Source organism: Lycorma delicatula, chromosome 10 (genome assembly GCF_047948215.1).
Source record: "Lycorma delicatula isolate Av1 chromosome 10, ASM4794821v1, whole genome shotgun sequence".
NCBI lineage: Eukaryota > Metazoa > Arthropoda > Insecta > Hemiptera > Fulgoridae > Lycorma > Lycorma delicatula.
This window is the reverse complement of record NC_134464.1, coordinates 60,832,175-60,858,416: the sequence shown is the minus strand read 5'-3', so window position 1 is coordinate 60,858,416 and position 26,242 is coordinate 60,832,175. Positions and strand designations below refer to the sequence as shown.

Below are 26,242 nucleotides of genomic sequence, written 5' to 3'. Positions count from 1 at the left end.
TTTACAAGGTATTTTGAGACTTTACAAGGTATTTTGAGATTTTGAGACAAGGGATCGGCACACAATAGAATAGACTGAAGAACTACATCAAACCGTTGATACGATTGAGGAGAGGAAAGAATATAATAGGAATGAAATTTCATGATATAACTTCGTAAAATTATCTTAGGATAGGCGAAAAACGACACAAACATTTATAATATGTAAAATTTATAATTTGTAGTGTACTTTTTTTTTTTACATATTTAAAAGTAATATTAACCGTTAATATACGTATTCTCCCTCTTATTTGACAATTAAAATTTACGTTGCTTTTGTATACGTATATATTATTCTTGAATAACTTTTCTTGTTCAGTTTCTTCCATTTATGTAATTTTTCACTATAGTCTGAAATAAAAATAAATGAAATGAATTATAATTAAATATCATATAAAACAATATTTTAAATATCTAAACCGATCATATCTACATTAAGCTTCTGTAGCAGAACTTTTAAAATTCATTCAAAACTAATTTTTAAATTATATTAATTACTATAAGCGTGACAAAGTAATAATAATCTGTTAAAGTTTCAATAAAAATTATTTAACCGATTTTAAAATATATCGCAAACTACTTACCAGAAGAACAATTTTAGCTGTTTTTATGATTTATATTGTAATCAGACAATCAGTGGTGTAGGTTTTAAATCTTGTCTTATACCGGTATAATAAACGATGCGAAATAATGATAATAACAAATGACGGTAAAAAAAATGATTAGATATAAGTTATCTTTAGGACGTTATCCGTTTTAAATGAATATAAAACAACAACGTTTTCTTAGTTTAAACTTTTATAGTAAAACTAATTTATAAAGGGACATCGCCCGTTGAAAGTGTGGAAGATTTATTTTTTATGTAATCCGTTAATTTACCATGGATTACATAAAATTGTAATGCGCATGCGCAAGAATCCTTGAGCGTCATTCATGAAACTTTCAAGATATGCGGCAGAACCGACCGATGTTTTATTCTTAGGAATAAACATTCGGATTTTTTTGGTCCCTTACGTTCCGGAAATTAATTTTTTTTTTTAAATTGAATTTGAGATAGTTCAAATTCCAGTAATTTCAACCGATAACCTAAAATAATATAAAATAAGGAATCTGACTCTATCGCTTTAATTCAATTTTAAATTATTCAAATAAATTTTGTCGAAAGTACATCGTCACATTGTGACGATGTACTGTCTAGTTTTAATACTACTGGTATCTATAATGTGACCTTCTTTTTCATTCTTTGTTACATGTAGTAGATTTATTCGTGCAATTTATTTTAAAATATTGCGTAACAAAGACGGTTGTTGTTTATTTCATGACTTTCATATACGTTAATAAATAAGCATTTTATTATATATTTTTGATAGATATTACGTTTATCACATAAAAATCAGAATATTTCATCATTATATCTTATTCGTGACTGAAGTTATAAAATTCTATTTACGTTTTTTTTTATCGGCTTTTACGCTGGAAAACATTTTAAAAAACATAATTAAAATATTAAATTCTCATACATTTTGTAGTCCGTACTGTAATTTGTCATAGTCTGCCACATTAAACGAATTAAAAGAAGCCACACGATTAAAAGAAGAAGGGTTGTTTCCTTCTCGATTCGTATTCCGGATAAATTCAAATTATTTACTGGATTTATAGCTTGTGATAGCGTTTTAATACATAATTAATAATTACGATATATTTATAAACGCTTAGGATTATCTTTAAATATTTAAAAATATATCGTATATTACATGAAAATTTAAAAAATTTCATTCAGGTCATTTTTTAATAAAATTTGGAAAAAGAACAGTCACAGATTTCGGTAACGTCTGTTAACCTCAACGTTACATGATATGATATTAACAGACATCTGTTATTTATTATAATGTAACGTTTATTATCCTTTTAAAACTGACTCTGTTCTATAGTTTCATCCTGGTTAAAACCGTACTAGAATTACATCCCAAAAACAATTCTGATTTAAAATTTTTTACGTACTAATATTTTGAAATTTAAGATGTCTTATTTCAAAGTTTAGATTTCAACAGAGATATTTTTTAAATCCCTAAACTTTTTTATTTTTTACTAAAAACACATACATAATTTTTATTATAGTCTTACCATACATTTATATAATATGTGTTTTTTAATATAAAATAAAAATTGCATATACATCATACGATAAAATAACAAAATGTTGATCAATAAGTTAATCCCTGAAATTGTTAAACCTGTGATGTGTATGTATAAAATCATTGCTGTTATTATTATTATTTTAAGGTTTCTCACCGTAGTGGTTATTCAGATCATTTGATGGGTATGTACTGTCATATGTTTTTCTGTTGTAGGAATTTCAATAGGTTTTTTAACTGTAGTTGCAGATTAAGATTAGGCGATCGATTATTTTTATATTTATTAATAATAATATGTCATTAGAATAATAAATACAGGGGGGAGTTCCATAAATTCTTTACTACTATTATTCCGTAACTGTAATATTTTTGAGGTGTTTGTGATCACGGCGCAGCCACGTCTTCAGCAGCTGGCAGAGGCCCAAGTGTTGGGACACCGGGGAATTCCCAAGGAAGACATACATGTGACCCTGTTCCGAGATTGGCAGGCTAGGTGGACGCACCGTCTTATCGCGGATATAGGGTCGTGGGCCGGTCGGAAGTTTGGGGAGTTGAACTACTGGCTCACGCAATTCCTGACCGGCCATGTGGTCTTCTGCGCCTACCTGTGGTAGGAAGAGGGCAGAAGATCCCTACTGCCCTTACTGTAACGACCAGGATACTCTGGAACACTTGGTGTTCTGGTGGCTGCAGTGCGATGAAACCGCCTAACTTGCTCGGCGATTACCGGACCGCTCAGCGTGGAGAATATCATCCCCACTATGTTGTGGAGCTCCAAGAATTTTGATACCATCGCAGGATTCGTGACGAAGGTTCTTCAGGAGACTCGGAGATGAGGAGCTGCCGTCCGTTCGTGCTTGTACGAGTGGGCAGTAGGGATGCAGCACGGGACTATCGACCCCCCGAGCGAAAAAACCGAGTCCCGGCGGGGATTCCCCACTCGGGATGTTCCCGTTACAGGCGTTGGCTTAAAGTTGTACACGACTATTCTGAAACCGATTTGGACTTATGGGATCCAGGCTTTGGGGTACTACAAGCAGCAGCAACGTTAAGATAATACAGCGATTCGAAAACAAATTACTGAGGAGCATCACAGAGGCGCCTTGATTCGTAAGAAATAGTGAGATACACGAATATCTGGCTTTACCGTATGTTGGAAAAGAAATAAATCGATTCGGTTAAACTAAAAGTATAAACCGGTAAACAATCGCGTGAAATATTAAGCTATTAACCTTCTAAACAGTAGTAAAGACGTTTGAAGGATAAAACGATTCCACGTGTTGGACCTTGGTGATTGTATGTGAATTAAGTTTGAGCCGCATCTAATGAGTATTAACCCGTTAATTCATATTACACTTCATTCAGTTTAGTTATTCTTTCATTATTAATTTTAGTTTTTTTTTCTCTGAATGTTTCATCGTTTCTCTTGTTTATTAATCCTTATGATTTTTTTTTTTGTGTTAAGCCACTCTGACTTGTGCTTTTCTCTGTTCTCTGGCTTACTTTGTGTACTTATATTAGTATGCAATTTTTGAGGTGCTTCGATGTAAACCTCTCTGCGTCTGTCTGCGATTTTTTTTTGTGATTATATTTAGTTACGGTTTCTTTGATATTGTAACTTAAAATATTTTATGAGACAATATTTTATTTTAGACAAAAAAATTCATTTTATAAAAACATGTTTAACCAATATATCTAAGTACGTGATTACTATAATTAAAGTTTTTAATATCTGTATTACATAACTCCATTTACAAAATTAAATGAGAGAGATTCAGTCCAATTATGTGAATAAAAAAAGTAAGTACTTAAGTAACAATCGAGTATGTTGATAACAATTTACATACATTGTTAAGTCTGTAATATACTTACGTAATTTGTATTTCCGACTGCACATCTCAAATAAGCATTCGCGGTTTCACACCCAACTAGGCTTTCAAAATTATCTGAAAAAAAACGAAATACGAAGAAATTATAACATAACGATGCAATTTCTATATTATTATCATTTTTTATTTTTTTTAATATTAATCTAAAGTCAAACTTTGATCATTACGGTATTACAAACTGTTAAAATAATAGATTATGATGATAAACAAAGAAAAACGATTTCAAATCATCTTTGTAATTTATATTTCATCCTGTAATATTTTGGAAGTGACACGATCGAACCACCAGAAAAAACGTTTATGAAAAATGTTATTAAAATCATTGAGCATTAAATTTTCTTGGTTGAGTTAGATTAAAACTTATCTAAAATAAGTGTTCTATTGGGAACCTCCTCTTCCTTTTATATCATTAAAAATTTCTTCAAATATCGCATAACTTTTATAACAATACAAAGTATCAGTATTTTTACTTTCCCGATTGGATAGCGTTATAGAAGAACTATATATAGGTCTAGAAGGGAAAGAATTATAATCAGTCCAATTTCGGCATATCTGGTTTTCTCCACATTTTGACACCTAAAGTACCGGTAAAACCGGATGGAAATTTTCAGGATGTTGTTAATGTTCGTATGTACGTATATGTGTTCAGTGTCGGCCTCTAAATTACCTTTTATATTCAAAACTACTGAACCGATTTTGACAAACTTGGTCAGATTACTTCTATATATGGGGCATTGAAACCATTAAATTTTCAACTTGAAAGATCAAGGGAGTGAGGCTGTAGAGTAAGATCATCCTCAGTATCTCGAGATTTCGCCAAATTAAGTTCATATTTTTCTTAGCCAAAATTATTATCAATTAAAAAAATAACAATATTTGCAAAAAAATTTTTTTTTTTAAATCGCACCCCCACCACAAAAAAATACTGTTGTCATCTGTTATGTTGTGACGTCACAAATGAGCGGTAAAATTAAATAAATGAATAATATTTAAAGTTTAAAAAATCAACTCGGTCTGGCCGGATCTCGAACTCGATCCCCCGGTTGACTTGGTGGTACCTGGTGCGTTAAACCTTGCGGCTACACCAACCAGTCTGTTAATCGTACAAGCGGAATTTGTTCTATGTAAGTTGTGAAATTGCATTAGTTTAGGTAGTTTCGACTGTCGCCGCTAGTATCGCCTCACCCGCGCGAATTAAAAACGGTATGCGCACGCGCTTTATTGAATTAAATAAACGAAAAAATATTGTATTTAAATAAAATGATAAATATTTTGAATTAAGTTGTGTGTATAAGCCGTATATCAGAGACAACCCACAATTAGAACGCGGTTTTAGCCACGTGACGGGAAAGTCTTGCAACTGTGTTGTCAGATTTTTTTCTGTTAAACCGAAAAGAAATTTAACGTTTCCCACTAACCTATTGATCTTAATGCACCTTTTCTCAGGAAATTTTCCAACAAACATTTTGATCTGTCTTATTTTATGAATTGCACTAAATTTACCCTACATTTGACTTAAAAAGGTAAAGTATTTTTGTTAAATTTAAAAACATTTTGTAACCAATTACTGTTCCACCACTATTTTATATAGTGCCAGAGGCCTCATATATATATTTTGGTTTTGGTTTTATTAAAACTTTTAATATTGTTTGATATATTTTCGTTATGAAGAAATACTTACTCTAATTACCTCAGTTTATTCCTAAATAGATTACTTACTTTCTTTTTTCATGCAGTCTGTTGCGATTTCAACCATTATATTTCTTACGTTTAAGTCTGGTAACACTTTTGCAATTAACACTTTCATGCTATCTAGGTTTAATTTTCCGTCTTTTGTCTACAACAAAAATAAAAATATTCTTAACTTTATATGTTTATAAGATATATTCTTATTTAATATATATTATTAATTACGCTTATTTTAAATATGTACATGTGAAGGTTTTTGATGTGAAATTTTTTTTCTTATCTGATTAAATTTTTTTAACTTTCCCAGTAATAAATATTTTGCTACTGCAGCAACATAGATATAAACGGTGATTACAGAGATCGGCCAAAAGTTTGAGTATCGAAGTTTTTGCAAATGTCGATATTTCAGGACAGCCTTAATCTAAAAAATACAAAAAAGTTGTTCAGATTTTCGGAACATATATGTAAGTATGTGTGTTGACCTGCAATTTGATTAATATCTTTGGACTTGCTCGACATAAATTCCTTGAAAATGGCTCAAACATTTCTTTACATGGGGTATTAATGATATTCAATTTTGGACAAAATTATAAACATCGTAGAAAATTGAATTTTATTACTATGTTAATTACTAAAATTATTTAACATTTCCAAGTTTTAAGTCAATTTGATTTAATAATGGGTGATATTATTTATAAAAAAATGTAATTCTTTGCCTCATATCTCGAACACCTACTGTTAAAAAAAAAAGAAGTTTAATGTTCGGCCATGTATGTCTGATTTTCGACTTCATGCACTCCATTTCGACATGGTGCAAATTAATTTTTTTTTTAATAAATTATAATCTTTTTATCCATGTTGAATAACATTGCACCAAGTTAGCCCAATTTTTTGAAGTAAATCATTATTTGAAGTAAATCATTAATCCAAAAATAAATCTTTAAGTCATAAAACACAAGGGGGTTGTATGGTACTTAATCTATCACTTCTATTAAACTTTAATTTTCAAGATTAAAAATTAAACTGCATGTAAAAATAATTTTGATTTTTTTTTAAAAAGCGAGTCTATGGAACCTGCTTAGAATTATTATTTTTTTAAATTTCCATTTTTTTTAATTTCTGAAACTTGATTACACTTGCCGAAAAAGATATCAAATAGACCCTTTTTTTTAAACATTTTGAATCTCTTTTTTGTAAATAAGCTTAATTTTTATCATAAAAAACTATACTGCTTTGGTTAATCGGGATCAGTTAGAATTCAAGTTTTTTTACTAAGAATTTTGATCTTTTTTTTTCTTGATCATACATATAACCCAGCCTAATTTTTTAGGTAAATCCGTTTTTTAATCGAGAGGGTCAAGTCGAACCCAAATTTTTTTACTGAACATTTGGATCTTTTTCCCAGTCGGGATTTAAGTATTGCAAAACTAAGTATTTAATATTTAATCCTATGATGAATTTGAAATAAAAATCTGTCAATGGCAAAACCTGGAAAGTTATTCTACTCTTTACCGGATTTTTTTTTTATAAAATGGAAAATATTTATAATATTAAAAAACTTGTCAATGAATTGTCTGATATTAGGTTAAAATTTTAACTAGGGTCTAATGTTTATAAAAACCCATTTTTCCTGCAACACTGTGAGCATACAACAATATCGATCTTGTAGGTAGATTTTTTTTAGAGCTGTCAGATGAAACCGTAACTTTTTTAAGTGTCTGAAGAATTTTTCTTCCTTTTCTTTGTGTTTGTAAATTTTCTTTTGTTTTAAATAATTACTTTTTTAAAACATATATCATATTTTTCTACCAAAATTTCTGTGTTATTTTCAGTCTTCTTCCGCTTAAAACGCATACTTCTCAGGATTTCCCATAATGTTTCGTGCCCGCAATTTATCAGCAGATTTGAATCTGCTGATAAAAGCAGAACGAAAACAGATTAAAAACAGAACGCTCCCGCTCCATTAATATCGGCAGTGTTTTATGCCGCATAGAAAATTACTTATTATGTTCTTAACGCAAATATTGAAAGCTATCAATATTTCTTTTCATTTTTTTTATTCAGGATGTATCGGTAGATTTATTTTGTTACAATTTTGATGCAACTTTACGCGCAATATGAGGAAATGTTGTCTCAAATTTCAGCTGTGCCAGGTTGAATTTCTGAACGTTTTATATATATATATATATATATATATATATATATATATATTTAGTATATTTTTATAAATGTTTATTACTTTACATTCGCTTTTTCTTTTTTAAAGCCACTTCTAGTCTAAATCTCCGGTTAGATCTTGGTTGAGAATAGCGAAAATGAGAAGGTAGTATCAGAAAATATACTATTTGTGATGAGTACTGAAAAATATTATTTTATAAATGTGGAAACAATAATAACGGTTTGGGATTTTAAATTGTAAATGTACTTTGAAAGGGTATGAAAAAAGATCCAGGAAACTATTTCATTTCTTTGTAAAGCTGACGTGGAGAATTAAAAAATTCTAAAAATTTTTTGCGAATTGTTTTAAGAAGCGGCTTGTGATTCAGTGCTTTAATTATTACTGATAAAAAAGCTAATTGTCAATTTTTACAAATTATTTTTCAATTTCAAATACATAACATTTTTTATATAGCTCATTCGTATATTAATTACTATGATAAGAAAATTCATGTACTTAGTATTATAGTTAAACAAAAATTATAGTGGTATTTTATAAAATTATTACTAGAGTATTTTAAAATACAATCAAATTAACTTACCATTCCAGTATGATCAAAAATGCACTTGAGATAACACTGTAAAAAATAAAAAAATTATTAAATTTTTATGTTTTTCAAGTATTTAAAATCTAATTTTTTTTTTAAGTTTCAGTAATATATCTTACAGTTGTTATATGTATATCCTTACAATCCAAACAATATTGTTCTTCCGATACGATATATATATATATATATATATATATATATATATATATATATATATATTAATCATACGGGTTCAGGACACAGTCGTAAACGGGATCCGAACCGGGAAGAAAGATATTTGTGAAACCTTTGGAAAAACCATTCATATCGATTCATAAAACCTTAAATATAGGCTACCAAATCTTCTTATTGTTTCTAACATATCATCCCGATGGATTGTTATAATGACCGCAGTATAGAAATTCAGAAAGTAATAGCGATAATTTTATTTTTAAATTTGTATCATAATAAAAAGAATTAAACTACAATCCAAATGAAGAAAGATAGAAAAGCGTGAAAAGAGCTGTCAAATTCTTTACAACGTAAATATTTGCAGAATTCCCGACAGCCCTTAATGATTGCCAACGAAGATTTCGATCGATTAGGTATCCATTACGTAGACCATTTATCATTTTACACGACTACTCAAAAAGAACGTAATGTATTTAGGGTGTATGTATGTATTATGTTTGTTCCACCGCAACAGCTCAACGGCCGAACCGATTTAGATGTATGATCGACTCCGCGTTGGAATCTTTAGTTACCGGGAGTGTCATAGCCTATATAAATATTATATGTTGCCGGTTGAAGCACAAACTTTAATGAATTGAATCAATGAACTGTGAGCTTCTATCACTGTGTTAGCTGGGTTTGAAGTGAATGATTCGAATGAATAATATTACAAAAATAATAGAATTAAATTTACGTTAATTAGAATAAAATAATATTAAATAAATGTAAAAAATCTCTGTTTGACAGTAATGGGCTTCCCGTGGGGAGCTACGTGTGAAGCTAGACCAATCAACACCATCAACTGGTAAAAACGGGGGCGCTGTTTTGGGAGGTGCAGCACACCATTGCACCTCCCAAAACAGCGTATTCCAAAACGCGTGTCAACTACGAATGTTAGAATGACAGTGTTAGGATGGGTAGAAAATAACAATCAAATTAGTTATTATAATCATAACGAAAATATAAAATATTGTTGAAATTTTAATAAATATGCCTGTACTAAGTTATTCACAATTTGGTTTTCCACATATTCGTATAAATTTTAACTACTTAGAAACCAACAGAATTACGAAATGGATAATTTTCTACTGAAATATGAAATACATTTTCTGTGTAAACATAGAAATTTAGTTCATATAAAACTGATATTCATATTTATTTAATTACGATATACTTTGTCATCATCTTACCTTTCCAGCTTCAGTCTCTGGTGGTATATATTCATCGATTTTCTCTTTTTCTTCTGTAATAATAATAATAAAAGAAAAGCATATTAAAAAATCGATTAATTTATGTATTACAGGTAGAATCAATTACATGCAAACGCACTAATTGTAACATTCAAATAAACAGGATTCACACCTTCCACACAATTTGTTATGAATAAATATAATTAATATATCTTGATTTCGTTCGATTTCTACTACCAGTTTTTTACTATATTACCATCAGTTGAACAAAGGTATCATATACTTGTCAGTTACATTGCTAAAATATGTTTATTCCCCGTAATATCATTTAGAAGTTGTATTCATATTTACGCAATGTAGTAGGTCTACATTAATTAATCTTGATATATATTTTATAAATTTTCCTTTAAATATTAAAATTATGAAAATAGAAAATCCTAATCAATTTTATGTTTATGTGTAAATATTTGTAATTATTTATTTATAAACATTCTCATTCGTAATAGAGTACAAAAGTAAATAAAAGTATTTTAAAAAGCTTGAATGTTTTTTTTTTTCAATTTTGGGCTTTCCGATTAGGAGAGTATACAATATAAGAGAAGTTCGGATAACGGAAGATTATTGTTCAATTTTACATTCGAATAAAGAAATTTGTTTTATCTGTTTTAACAAAAGTTGCTGGTAGTTTTTAAAATGTAGTATTGTACACGATTATAAACAAATTAATTTTAATTTTATCGTATGGATGTGTTTTTTTTTTAGAAATACACTGTGATATATTTCAAATTATACTGAAATAAATTATTACTGGTATTCGGTAAAAATTTTCTTTTTTCGCTTTCCCGGCAGTATCAGCATAGCCATGAAGTGAAAATAAAGAAATCGGACAAAATTTTGGATATCAGGGTTATTGCAGATGTCGAATTTCAAGACTCCCTTAATCTAAAAATATAATAGATTTGTAAAAATTTCCAAAAGATATGTATACGTAAGATGTATGTGTCGACTTGCAGTTTGATTAATATCTCCGGACTAGTTCAACATAGATTCTTCGAAAATGGCTCAAAAAATCGCTGTATGTAAGGCATTGATGGCATTAAATTTTGGACAAAATTAAAAAAAAATTGATGGGTAGTTTTCGCTACTTTTGTTTCCTGATTTTTTTTATATAGCGGTTGTGGAGAATTGAGTTTTATTACAATGAAAGTTTAACTTTTATATCAATCGGATTTTGAGTTGGGTGATATTCAACATTATTTTTAAATAGTTTTAGGCCTCATATTTCGAAAACCCGTTGACTAAAAAAAATTGGCTACATATATCCTTGCTAGCTTGGCCTGACTTTCGACCCCATCCGACAAGGAATGTCTGTTTACACTGGCAGAAAGGTGAAATTTGGCTTCATCAGTCCACGCCACACTCTGTTGTAGCTGTGGGTCCTCTTCCAACTTGGTGAGCCACTCTTCAGTATACTACAGACGGCGATCAGTAAAAAAAACTCGTTTTGAACGTTGCAATATGACACCTCTGCTATTTGTTAAAAGTTAAACCCGGCAGAAAATACACTTCCGTTAGAAGTTTCGGATGTTTAAACTAGGGGCTAACATCCGAAATATCTTAGGAAGCAATGTAACTATGTTATCAAATGTCTTATGATTTCTTAAGGCCTTGCATCTGTATTCAAATATATGATTATTATATAATGTTTTTCGTTTATTTCTGCCGTTTGGCGTATGCCAGAATATAATATTTTTTAAATTAGATTTTTAATTTACGACATATGCGTTTTACATCTACGCAATATTTTTATATTACTGTTGTTTAATTTTTAAGTTAATATTTAGTTATTTACTATATTAATATAGTCCTATTTTATATTTTACTATATTAATATAAGTCCGGGCGCTGATAACGACACTTCGTTGTGCGCCTAAGTAAAAAGAAGTACAGTAGTACGTTTTAACTTTTTAATAAAAAGGAAAAATTAGGTTTATTTTTACTTATTCTTTGGAGAATCACTGTTAGAATCCATAACACAAACGAGAACCCCTAACAGGTTTGTGGAAGTTGGATATTATCTCTTTCATAAATATCTAAAAATATATGTTTTATTTAAAAGTAATCGGAGTGTCTTATCAGACTTATATTTTTAGATTTATATAACTTTCTTAATTTGGTCGACTATTGTTTGTGATGTATCGAAAATACCCTTTAAAAATATATTTTTTAAATTTGTGTCACCTTTTGAACTAATAATTATGTCACTTTTCATAGAAAATCTAAAATTTCCTTCTTTATTTTATTACTTTTAAAAAGGCATTGATTTTATTTTAAGAAATTTTTCCCGATTGATTTTTTTCGAAGTTAGTCAGGAAACCACAACAAAAGTAAACCACAACAAGTAAAAGTATTAAGAAAGTAAGTATTAAGTATTTGAAATTATTTGGTTTTTTTTAACTTAGGTTTCGAAAAGTTTGATAATTTTGAAATGTTGTCAGCTAAATTTTTAATTGTACAATAATCAAACAAAAATAAATTCGGGAGATTTTTAAAAATTTAAAGAAGCACTTATTACCATATTTTTTGGAATAAAAAAGTAAAAAATAACTTCTCTTTACCATACTCATAAACTACCGACGCAATTCATCGCTTTGTCGACTAGTTGATCTCTGAAAATGTGAGCAAAAATGAACGTTTCTATTGATTTCCACAAATCAACTACTTTATTGCCTTTTTTTTTTAACCCTTTAAAAAAAACCTTTTTTGAAAAAAGTCTTTTTTATTTTCAATTAACTTAAAAAATGAACATAATGTTGAAAATCTCTGTCGAAAATTACACAAATAAAATAGATTTTACAAATAAAACAACCATTAAATTATAATATATCCAGACCCCCGCAGGGAAAGTCACTCCGCCTTGTGGTGATCGCGGTCGCCACAGCACCTCCTCCGTTCCTAGCCCTGATGAGCTAATCCGGGGTCGTCTTTTAGACGTATAAACCTGATAACACCACAGTCATCAGTTTGACCTCTGTCAGGATGTCACCGATACAAATGCCTCGGCAGATATTTACATCAGTGTATTTACACAACCTACTGTCGCCTTCGTATAGCTTCTTCCAACCACGACCACCTATTATAACTTACAACCCTTAAATATCAAATTAACGGATTCGCGAAAGTGCAATTCTCGCGCCTTCCTCTAATACCGAAGGTTTCACATAAAAGCTCTTCCCATATCTAACTTCAATTAGACTATACACTCAGCTCATTACTTCATTTTGTCTTTAAACATCCAAAATACTAAATTGATGTATTCTTTATATCAGTTGATAAATAGCAAAAACCAGATTGATATTTAATTATAACATACCTAATAGCGAATATAATTAATATTAATTTTAATTTCATAAGACATTTTTTTGAGATTACTCTTCTTTATATAAGCTCGAATATTGTACGTAGAAATATGGTATGAAACATTTTGTAGTCTACGAAAAATTCTAAGGCCGAGACGCAACCTCTTCTCCACGGAGGTGGCGTTTAATATTAATTATACTTAAAAAGATGACTTATTTATGTAAAAAAAATAAACTAATTTTTTACCTTTACATTATTACTATTATATTTTGTTTCTGTATATATATTTTTCCTTTCAAAAGAAATACGATTAACTTTACTTATAAAGATAAATATTTTTTCTAAATGTACAGTGTAAGTTTTTTCCAGGAATATTTTTAATAAATAATTTTTTTGTTACAATATTTAAAATTTAAATCGACTGACAATTTACAATTATTTTTTTCCAACTTTGTCCGTGGTAATTCACGCGTAATGAAACTAAACAAAAAAATAAAACACTGCATTCAAACATCAAAACATCAGAGATCGGTTTTTTTTTACCAATTTATGGACCACGTTTAACACTATTCATAGAGTTTTTCTTCCTCCTTAATTGTCAGTACTTTCTTTCACGAACATTTTCCGATACTTCTTTTATTTTTTTTTTCTTAATTAATCCCCGATTTTATAACTCCGAAAATTTTATTCCTGTTTTGCATCAGTCTTTCCTAAACTTTTAATAATAATAATACGCTTTTAAATTTTTTCTAGATAAAAGGGGATGATTTTCTTGTGGAATTCTATTATCACTAAAACATTTGGCCTAAGAAAGCAACCTACAGTTACGTATTATTTCTTTAAATTTCTGGTAGAGAATCTTTGTATGCCAAAGTTTATATATGTAAATATACGTATATATATTAAATAACAATCCCTTCGCGGCTTCTATCGCGTTATATGTTTACTTGCGTTTCTCGTCGAGCCACGGGGCTCTGTCTCAGTATGTTATGTACTGCCCTGTAACATACAGTTTGTTCTATTGACAATATATGTCAATATAACAGTCATTGTCATATGTCAATGTTCGTTTGACATACGAATGTTCCATTCCTTTTCACACTTGAAAACAGAACCGCAGTCTGTCGTGTACGATCACGGAGATCACATACTCATCATATACCTCAGTGGCAGGAGAGAAGGAAACAGTACCAGAACGAGAGAACGCATCGGAAGATATCTATCTTCAGCTTACCGCTGCTGGACTTACAGAAATGTATGTCACAACACTGAAAATTTTCAATATTGGGGCATTCATTCTGTAGTGCATCCTCAACGGTACGGGAACACTCGATCAGTCTGGAGTAAGCTATCGACAAGTTTGATTGGCCTCCAACAAAAGCTGCAAGAGTCTCTTAACGATGCGAATACTCAAATTGAAACTGTGGACTTTTCAGTATGTAAACAGTATTGGGAAGACAGAAAGGTTTCAAAACTGATAGATAAAACGAAAAAGGCAATGTAGGTGATGCGATAGAGGAACTTATAGACGAACACAAAATTACATCGTGCTCAGACTGAGACAGTAAAATAGACAGAGAAATAAAGAGACAACTTTTAAAAGAATTCGGACGGAACGTTGACTCTTGCATACAAAAACTTATAAAATACAATAAACGTGAAAGATAAAACAAATAAAAAACCACAGCTTAACTAAAGTAATGACTAACATATGAAAATCATACATAGACGAGTACGAACAAGAAGACACGGACTTTGAACGTGCCAGTGGATAAAATACATGCTACAAAGTAATAACGTAGACCCGATTGATCTATTCTCCTGGACAGAAATACAAACGAAACTATACAAAAAAATTAACGGACTTTTACTATTTGGACAAAAGAATGTTGAAAAATCGCTACACAACTTAATTGGTCCGACCGTGCCAGAAGAAATACCACGAAACGAGATAACAGCGGCTTTCATCTCGATCGACTTCCTAATGCATCAGATAACCTCTTTTTAAGAACCAATTATCACACCGATCGACCGTAGGAACATGAAAGTTGCCGGTAGAAGGTAAAATAATAAAGACGTACATAAAATATAAGGATAAAGAAGGTATACAAAGAATTGCAATATTCATAACAACGGCGACTCCCGTAACAAACAACATCGTAAGAAATTAAATAATCCAAATAAACCAGAGAATAAAGATATTCAAATTTGACAAGATTGTATACCACAGAAAGGAGAACTATACGATTGTAAAACAAATTGCTGTAACAAGAATAAGTAAACAACCCGGAGTAATAAATCCTATCCGTTTCGCTATATTATATACAGTGAATGGAAAAGGTACTCTACAAAAGATCATAGACCTCGTCTAGGAACACACAATAGATGAAGGACACGACAAGATATTACCAAGAAGAGATAAATATAAGCTGAACAAAACGTATTTTAATATTAAAATAATTCAAACATTTGTTATATTCAGATTATATTTATAGATAGAAGCGCTGCTGAAAATTAAGAAACGCATACTGGAAAGATCGACAAGATTGGAGTGATGGCAGTAAACAAAGAAAATAAAGGAAACGGAAAGAAGGCATGACAGTCAACCGGAACAGATACAGTCGTTTTTGACGGAGACGGAGCCAGCGGGGAGAGATGGAGTTAAATACTAATAAATATTAACAAAAATAACTAACAATAAACATATATAAATTAGATATTATTAGTAATAACAAATTTAATAATTATTTTCTTCATCACAGGGTCAAAACACCTGAAATAAAGGAAGGAAGTCGTTCTAAAACGTGATGAAACAAAATCATTGTACGCGCCTCGACTTCACCGCAGATCAAATTCGGATACCTATACCGAACCAGATAACAGGATTCTGGACAGGAATTTGGAACGAAGATGAAATCGCAATCAACTAAACATATTATTCAAAGAACTGAATAAACTAGCAGGGGGTAAAACCACTGATAAAAGGTGAGATAATAATAGAAATATATAATGTAAACATACAACGACTATTACAAGGGGGTTCAAAATACTATAATACTACCTTGAGGGGTCACAAAATTTAGTTATATTAAATTTCTATAGATTACTACTAATATTAAAAGTAGACAGTTAAAACGACGCTGGTCCAATATGTCATCTAACAAAGAATAAATTGTTTTCAGATAGTTTAGATATAATAACAAAACAATAAATTAAACAGAAGAAGCCGTATAGAAAACTTTACAATTCCCAGCATTAAATCATAATTATTGTTTCAAACCTAACGGTATAACTGATTTCAGTATATTAATACCGGGTACACAGGGAATAAGCCCAAAATAAATGATAAATAAAATACCGAAATATGGTAGATGATAAAGCAGGTAATAAATTTAATACGTCTCTGACAATGATTCTAAACAGGATGACATATCCAGGATTGTGGTTTCAGGTCAACCAAAAGTATTTGATAAAATAGAGAAAATTAAATTTAAGTGTACGGTAAAAATTAATACATTATTACATCTGGTCCATCATATGTAGAAGTAAAAGAAATATTACAAAGATAAACGTTTCACTTATTGGATAATAAAAAAAAAATGGAAATGATAATAAATATACATATGTCTGTGTATATTTATGTATATATGTCTGTGTATATACGTTTGTTCTTAAGAAATAGAATAAATTAAATGTATATATCTTATATGTAATATTATTAAATTGTATCGGACGTTAGGATAAGGAAAATAAGAGACATTTGTATGGAGGTTAAATTAGATATAAAATTATGTAAATTAATGAGATAGAAAATAATGTGCATTGCGAAGTAATCCGCTGAGTTTATTATGCTAATTTCCGTATCCAGGGGTACAGATATAATCGCCTTTAGTTATAAAATACATTCACGCGGATACTCACACACATGTAATTTTAATTACAGTTACTTATTTTCAGTATCTGACCGTGAACCCTGTTGGATGACAGCCAAGAGGAGGACTGATAGTGAATGACCCTCAAACGGTCATCTGCTATCATTTGTTTTTTTTTTTCGAGTTGGCGGTGTGTCATTAGATACAACTGTGTTACAGTTGCAGCCAACCCAAAATTCGTAATATTATTATTACGATATTTTTGCATTTGCACTATCGTGATGCAAACCATGTTAAATGAAGTCATTATAGACTAATTAATTCAAGACTTCGATCGTCAGGAAATTGAGTCTCAATAAAATTAATTAATTAATTGCGTCTCACTAAAATTAAAGTGAGGACAGACAAGGAACGAGCAGACGACACAATGGATTTAATGACAGACATCCTACCAGGAACTTCTGTTCCTTCTCTGATAACAGAGAAGAAACAGAAGCTAATAGAAGTGATAAACTCATGCCTGTTATATTCAGATCTTCATATAGTCCTCTGTGTTCCTTAAACTCGCTCATGCGAGAATAATAATGATAAATGAAAATTAAAGCCTGTTCAATTTATAATAAATGTCAGTAGTACTTCGTAACTTCTTCAGAGCAATAGTTTGGTCAATACTGAACCCATTAATTAATTTTTTTTTTAATTTCCCTTTGCGGTTTCGCTCGCGAAATACATAAATCAGAAATAAAAACACGAATTATCATCATAATGTTACCAAATCTCATAAAGATTGATTCAATAACGGTTGCATTAAAGGGTAAAAATGTAAAAAACAATTTATGTTTTTTTACCACTTAAAAGTATTAAAATTCAAGGTACCCGAAAATGGTTTTTAGATATTTATCTGAAGAGTATTTGCAAGCCCAGATCGAATGAATATCTCTTTAGTGTAGTGGCAAACGGGGAAAATTTTTAATTATTATTCAAATTTTATTTTACCTTTCTTCAACCGATTTCAAGGTCGACTTTTAGAAGAAATTCAATAAATTATTTTTTAAATATTCGCATGAAGATTACAAATACCAAAAATCAAGTCTATATTTTCATTTGTTACTATAAATTTAAAAAATAGAAAATTTCAATGTTACTCCATTTTTACCCTTTAAACTTAGAATTTCAAAAATTCATTTCTTATTTGTTCTTACATCATAAGAAGAACATTTATACAAGTTTTGATTAATTTAACTGCAGTAGTTTTTATTGGGGGTTGTATATATATATATATATATATGTATGTATAGATTCCGTTATAGGACCAAATAATTTCCTTAAAAATTTCTTTTTTCTTTTTGATTTCTTTTAAAAGGACTTTGTTGATTATTGTCATACATTCTGGAGCGTAGAAGGACATTTTTAAAGTGTGCTTAACTTTTTAATCAACAAAATTTATATTTATGTCAGTAGACTGTATATTAACTTTATTTAGTACATTTGCACAAAAAACAATATTAATTATAAAACACAGAATTCATATAGATTCTGTCTTTTTGCCTTATTATAAAATCTATGCCGTGAATCTTACGGTAGTCAAATTTTTTATTATTATACTTTTTATTTATTAATTCACCTTAAAAGTTATTTATCTTACCAGGAGAGACGGCTTTTATTTCATCGCCACAATTTTGGTTAATTATGTCTTTTACTTCTTTCGGTATTTTTCCCTAAAACAAAAAATGAATAAATCAATAAATAGTTTAGCTTTTTTTTTATAAACAACGAAATTACTGAATGAGTTATCCTCTCCAAAGTAAATTACTTGTAATTAAATTAATTAACTTAGTAAGGTTGGAAAAACTGCTTATTCTCGAGAATCGCTACGCCATTTTTTGGAATAAATTTATTTATTAAAATAATCTGTTTTGTGACAGTAAACCATATAAATTGAATTGAGATTTATAATCTAATTTTACACAAAATTCACTAATAATTAAAAGATACAAAAATATAGAAAAATAAATGTATGAGAAGTTGCAATTATGAAGAAATAAATTTAAAAATATAATAAGATATTACAGCGTTATCGTTCGCTGAATGATTAAACACATTTAAATTTTAAATAACGCAACTTTAAGTTATCAGAATATAACTGGCAGAAACGATAAAAAAATGCTTTCCGTTTTACTTCCGATCAAAATCAGAATACAGACTACGTACACACGAACACAACAAAAGTAAACAGGTACATAAAACATTTATTTTGTGTAATAAAAATAAATACCTAATTACAGCAATTTTTCATAGTTAGACACAAAGCAGTAAGCTGTATACCGTATACACCAGTGTAACACACGCACCATTTTGTTCGGAAAGACGGTTGCAGAAATAGCTTGAGCATAGGTCGGTTAAATCTCGTCAAATTATATTTCTTTTTTTTCCCGTACATCCTCGAGCCGGACATCCAATTAAGTATACTCGGTTCGCGGACGTGTCCTTCTCGGATCTTTTAATTGCCTGCCTCTAATCTCCGACGGAAGAAACCAGGCACGGCTATGCCGTTCCCAGTTCCCCCGCCGGAGACCGTGTCTCGGTCTTTCCTTTTCCCCCAGCCTCAAACCGACGGCGCAGGAGCCGAAGCGTATGCGGGAACCCACACTGCCGGCCGGGAAATTAAAATGTTAAAACGTAAATATGTAACAATTAATAATATTAATGGGATGTATAAAAATAATGTTATATACTTAATTCCGATCATTACATTGAACGAGATAGGTTTGTAAAAATAGCAATCGACCATGCGTTTTTATGAAAGAATTTTACGGGAAACCGTGAAAATCTTGATTACAGTTGCATCAAAAGATTTACACGAAAAGAAAAATATGTAAAACAAAAAAAAAACGGCCACGATAGAATCTAAACTTATATAACAATAGTTTTATTATTTAGCTATGTAGCCAAATTCTAAAACGATATTATATACTGTTATCCTATCATTTGCTATGTTAATTTTAGCTATATTGAAGACCCATTATCTCAGGAACTATTAATACTACAGGCTTCAATTTTTTTTCAGAATACTTGGTATTCTAAGTAGGTTAGATGCTTTAGAATTATAACTACAACAGACTTCCCTAATGACATATAAATTAATAATAATAATAATTTTGTACTTTAATTTTTTAGGATCTGTTATTTTTTTAACGGATAATTATTGTTCACATTTCTTCATAATTCTAGATGTATTAAAATGATATATACATGTAGAATAATGACAAAAAAATTCAAGTTGTTATCTTCAGTGGTTTGTAAGATAATGAGACATAAGTACAGAAAAATTTAATTTTTGGAAAACGGGATTTAAAAATTACATTAACAAGTTATTTTAAGTTACTTGTTTTAAAACTGCCCAGCTTCATAATCTGAGTGGTAAATGTTAGTTTCCAGATCTTTATTTCTGCTTCTCTGTCTTGCCTTTTTCTGAATTTCTTGAACTGTTTTTTCCGCCTCGGTTGTCTGTTCCTAGATAATATTTTTTAAAGTTTTTACTTTATTAAGAACCGCATCAATTCCAAGACGCTGCAGAACTTCACATTCGCTAATGTTTCCATTATTAAATGTTGATACCGCATCGTGTACTCCAAACTTAAGTATTTCCTTTCCCGCAAAAATATTTTTTGGCAACTAGTTCCAGTGGTCGAAAGACTGGTTGAAGTTCTACGTCTGTCCATGAAGACATTTTTTCAACAAATTTTCATCAGATAAATTTTAAAAGATTGGCTTTACAGCTTGAAGAAAAGACTGACATTGGGAAAGACATTTTGTGTTAGTAAGAACAGTTTTTACTGGTACATTTACCACTTTTACTGGCAAATTTTAGCTTTGTTGTTTGCAAAACAGCTGACGCAATTTTTTTTTAAATCATAAAAAATTTATTTTTTAACATACAGTTATGAATCTTATATCAAATGACTCAAAAAATATTGAAAAATAAACTGAAAAAAATTCCAAAAAAAACAATTTTTTTGACCGCTTATCGGTAACGAATGCCCAACAGTTTACATTTTATGTCAAAATAAAAATAAAAAAAAATTACACGATAAAATATTAATAACTTAATAATGAATATCGAGGAAACGGTACAATAAGAGTATCTCGTCTCGTGCCAATAAATAAAAACAAACTAACTTTTGACTAAAATCTAAAAAGTATCGTTTCAAAGATTAGCTATTTAAGCGGTTCATTTTGTAGTTAACTTTCCGCTTTCGATCAGCGTCTTCAAAAACAATACTCAGTTACGTTTTCTTTTCTGTATGAGTTTTTAACAATTTATTTATTTTTTTTTTTTAAATATTTAATAAAATATTTTAAAGACTCGTATATAGGATATTCTATGGGCAAACCAATATTGTTGATGTAATCTAATATGCTCGGTCGGTAAATAAAGTAAATAAATACACATGTTACAAACATAAATAAAATTACTCTTTTTGTAGCGGTTCCATAGCGTTTATCATTTAGTTATCATTATAACTATTTTATTATTATCATTATTCCTTTTGTTTAAATTAATCGTTTTTCCTTTTTATTTTCCAGCTGTAACTCTGTTGAAGATTCTGCAGTAGCAAGCTGTAAAGGGAAGGTATATAGATCGGCCAACATTCTGGATATCTGGATTTTTGTATACGTCGAAGTTTCAAGACAGCCTTAATCTACAAAACATAAAAAAAATACAGAATTTTCCGGAAGATTCAAATACCTACCTGTATTGACCTGTTTTTTTATTAATATCTTTGAATTTTCTAAAATAATTTCTTAAAAAATGACTCAAAACGTTTGTATACAAAGCATCGATGACAATAAACTTTGGGAAATTTTTAAACAAACGGAAAAGGATTGTTTTCATCAATTTTGATTTTTTTATAGTGCCCGTAAAAAATTTAACTTTAATGAGATGAAATTACTTAGTAAGTTATTTAATTCCAAAGTTTTAAATCAATGGATTTATGGATCGGAATATTGAACATTATTTCTAAACCGATTTTGTCTTATATCTCGAAAACCCGTTGACCAAAAAAGTTGAAATTTGGCTGTCTAAATCCCAGAAGGATCGGAGGGCTCGGGTATAAGGGACAGCCCTCTGCGGAGCTGCCGTTCGCACGTGCTTGCACGAGTGGGCGGTAGCGATGAGGCACGGGGACTCTCGCACTCCCGAGCGAAAAAGACCGAGTCCGGCGGGGATGCCCCACTAGGGGTGTCCCCGTTAGAGCCATTGGTATAAAGACCGAGTCCCGGCTCCCGGTGGGGACTCAGGGACGGCATAGCCGGGCCTGGTGGATCCTACTCCGGGGGTTTGAGGCGGGCACAAGTGAAATCCGACCGGCGGGCCTAAACGTGGAGGCCTGTTAGAGTAAAGGACACTCCCCTGGGCTGTGTGATACTTATATGCAGGATCCGGCCCGTGGGAGAAGAAAAAGAATCCCAGCATCAGCTGATATTCAATCCCATCGGACATAGTAGCATCATGATATCCATATTCTTTTTTAATAAATTATATTTTTTCTTCCTTGCTGAATAACATTGCACCAAATCGCGTGAAAACATTGTTGAAAATTATTATTCCAATAAATAAATTTTTAAACTTTAAAAAAAGGAGATGAATGATATCCATGCTCAAAATATAATTTTTTTGGAACATTTTATAAAGCAAGTACTATGGCATCCGCCTAAGAATTTAAACAATTTTTTTTTTTTAGTTTCGTTTCTTTATCTGTTTTCAAGTAGTAATGTTGCCGGCCTCCGTAGCGCGAGTAGTAGCGTCTCGGCCTTTCATCCGGAGATCCCGGCTTCAAATCCCGGTCAGTCATGGCATTTTTCACACACGCTACAAATTTTGCATCTCATCCTATGAAGCAATACCTAAAGATGGTCCCCGGAGGTTAAACAAGAAAAAAGCAAGTAGTAAAAATTTTATATGAGATGGCTGCTGAGTGAGGAAGTCAAACGGGACAAAAATTTGTTTCAAAAATTTAACATTTTTTTGTCAGTTAAATTCTAAATACAATAAAATCAGATGATAAAAATATTATTCGGTCAAAGGGGGTGTTAACAGAAATCAAAAGCTTTTTACTAAGAATGAATTCTTTTCTTTAATTATAAAGATAATACTACAAAATTTTTAAGGTAAAAACGGAATTTGATCAAAAGGGTCAGATCGATCCTGACCATTTTATTGAATATTTAAAACTTTTTCGTAATCCGAATATTATAAATATTATTTAATTAAATCATTAATATTTAAAAATCCTATATGAAATTAATTTTGTCAAGGGAAAACCGGGATATTTATACGGTCTATTTTATATTATTCCTCAGATGATGATTAATTAGAACAATGGGATCTAATTGTAAATTTTATTACGTTCTAGTATGTTTTATTTTTTTATTCTATTTCACGTTAATACAATATATAATAAATATGAATGAATTGATAACCAAACAAGTATGTTAAATAAATTATATTCCTACAAGTTAATAATATAACAATTTGAAAAGTGTTAATCGCAACTTTTCTTAGCATATTTTTAAACGTTAAACAAAAATACTAAAAAAAATAAGTTTAAGTTTTTTTTTAATTGGTATAATTTGAAATTTATTAATATAATTTTTTAAAACATAAAATTTTCTTATAACTTTTAACAAACTATTTGGAAGATAATTTAAAGAGTTCAACGGCCAAAATATTACCTTGTGTTATCTGAAAATACCTTCTTCGGATAGTTTAATGTAGATTTTTTATTTTTATTTTTTTTCTGCTTGACGATATCATCATATAAGCTTGAAGTTTGTGCGTGGGTTACGGAAATGGAGAATTTGTAGCATATGAAAAATGTTATGCCTGACTGGAATTCAAACCCGGGACCTCCGAATGAAAGGCCGAGATGCTACCATTTCACCGTACTTAAAAATTCACGTAATAGTAAAAGATTAACTATATTTTTTTTCTTAATAATATATTTTGCAACCAACCTATTATGGTATGCACGAGTGCTAAGTCCGCAAGAGTGAATTAATGGCCATTATAGAGGGCATACAGTGCTCTCACATTTTCTACAGTTGAGATAATATTGGAATTATTGGTTAAAATCAGTCATAGAATATATTGTTTAGGCTTACGGAATACTTTAATTTTTGAAAAATACATTTCTTTGGCAATAGGTCATAAGTTCTGTCTTTTCTTTAATACTGATCGGTGTTAAAAACATTCCTTCCTTAGAATCCGGTGTAATTAACAAAATCCGACGGATAAAGAATGTAATATAGAAACTTAGTTACCTATGGGTGTACTTTCAAATTAATTTCTGATCGGTCATTGGTTGAAAAGATTAGGCTTTTGATAGGTTGAACACCTGTATCTAATGAAAGTCTGTTTTTGACTCTCAGTATGATACAGATCCCAGCCGCATAATTCAAACGTTATAATAAAGCCGTTAAAAATATATCAGTTTAATTGATTTATGTTTATCCAAAATTTGTACCCAGTAAAGTCGGTACTTTTTAAAGAACACCAAAAATATAATTTTGTATTATAGACAGATATATAAATTTATTAATAAAGTTAGACGTAATAAATATTTACACATGATAATAAGATATTGATAATAAAACAATTCATTACTGTTTGGGTTTTTTTTTTATGTTGACATTTAAAAATTTAAAATTATGGGCAACAGAAATTCCTTAAGGGGAATGGTATTCACGTATCTAGCTCTACAATAAATCTAAATATTTTTTTTTTTTTTAAATGAATGAACAAATACTTGATAGACGTTTTTAACGTAAATTTGTTAAAAAATTAAGTAATTTTTATTATAATATTTAAAAATAATAACACTTGGATAAATCAAGCATTACACTGATATTTATTATTACTTATAACTGTTGTCCTCGTATTGATTCTATTAATACGAATCGTTCGTTACATTTAATGATTAAAACGCAATTATTAAAAAAAAAATATTTTACTTACATTTATATCATGAAAACACAGAATTATAACTACAAAAATAAAAAATATGCTCTTCATTTTTCAATTTTCTTTTTTACGAAGATTCTGCAGATATCTTGAGCTGAAAATTCAGAACCAACTACTTAAACTACACTATCATAACCCTGTATTTATACAAACTTACAGTTGTATAAATATGGAAGGGTAGAGAGCGATATCAACATTCCTCGCAAGTATCTGGTTTTAATTTCATGTATTTATGCAAGTTGCGTAATATTGAGATAAAATTTTCAATGGAAAATAAATGCATTCAGTCTTCCATTCAATGCATTCTAGATTTTCCTGTATGAAAATTATTCTGTAAATTAGATAATTTAAAGATGTATAAAAATACGATATATTTATTGTAATCATGCGATTACATTAATAAAGGACTTGTTGAATTATGTGTTTCCCATTAAAATTAATTGAGTGAACTATTGCAAGCCTGTAGTATTGATAATTTGTGTGTATGTTGTACTTAAATTATAATTTATAACTATACAATTTAATTAAGAATTATTTGCACGTACTTTTATGTAAAGATTTTCCATAACTCTGCGTCCGATAGTAAAATCATCACCTTCAAAATCAACAACCATTATTTTTCTTCACTTATCATTTATATTCGACAAAAAAAATTAACGATTGAATTTTAATCGGTTTATTCTTTATTTTTTATATCAATTAATGATGAAATCATTATGATCATACATTCTATTAATTTTAGAGGGTTTAATCTTTTAATTTAAATCATATAAATCCCTTTAACAGTATGCGTTTGTGTTTTACAGTTTCTTTATAATAATATATTTATTTTTCTGATGTGTACGTTGCAATTTATTCAACTAGTGAACAATAAACAACTACATCACTAGTGAAATGAAGAATGATATGTAAATTAGTTGTAGTCTACAGACTCGGGCATACTTTTCCTGAGACATGTAGTTAATTGAACCCCAACCACCAAATTACACCGGTATTTACTGTGTAGTATTCAATTTCGTATAAAAGCAGTTGACTTTTATTAGGATTTAAACCTCACAACCTTCGACT

General features: G+C 29.9%; 1 protein-coding gene and 1 long non-coding RNA gene across 2 annotated transcripts in view; one reads left to right on the top strand and one right to left on the bottom strand.

Moving 5' to 3' along the window:
• Nucleotides 1-25,042, top strand: part of LOC142331105 (uncharacterized) — a 222,281-nt gene extending 197,239 nt beyond the window's left edge. Inside the window, exons 2-3 of the long non-coding RNA XR_012757889.1 lie at nt 16,039-16,261; nt 21,736-25,042. This is a non-coding gene — a long non-coding RNA (uncharacterized LOC142331105). The remainder of the gene's footprint in view (nt 1-16,038; nt 16,262-21,735) is intronic.
• LOC142331104 (uncharacterized) lies at nt 194-25,326 on the bottom strand. The gene is made up of 7 exons (XM_075376773.1): nt 25,169-25,326; nt 18,794-18,866; nt 9,917-9,969; nt 8,511-8,546; nt 5,782-5,899; nt 4,046-4,119; nt 194-389 (listed from the first exon to the last, which is right to left on the bottom strand). Exons 1-7 carry the CDS (start codon nt 25,223-25,225, stop codon nt 354-356), a joined length of 447 nt encoding a protein of 148 aa, XP_075232888.1. The 5' UTR covers nt 25,226-25,326; the 3' UTR covers nt 194-353.
• Nucleotides 25,327-26,242: the final 916 nt, after the last annotated feature.

What these genes read in the sequence shown, in the direction of transcription:
- LOC142331104 (XM_075376773.1), bottom strand. Translation starts at nt 25,225, where the DNA reads ATGAAGAGCATATTTTTTATTTTTGTAGTTATAATTCTGTGTTTTCAT. An exon ending in TTTTTGATCATACTGGAATG is followed by an intron (nt 5,900 to 8,510) that starts GTAAGTTAATTT and finishes TTTTTGTTGTAG; the next exon opens with ACAAAAGACGGAAAATTAAA. An exon ending in AGACTGCATGAAAAAAGAAA is followed by an intron (nt 4,120 to 5,781) that starts GTAAGTAATCTA and finishes GTTTTTTTTCAG; the next exon opens with ATAATTTTGAAAGCCTAGTT.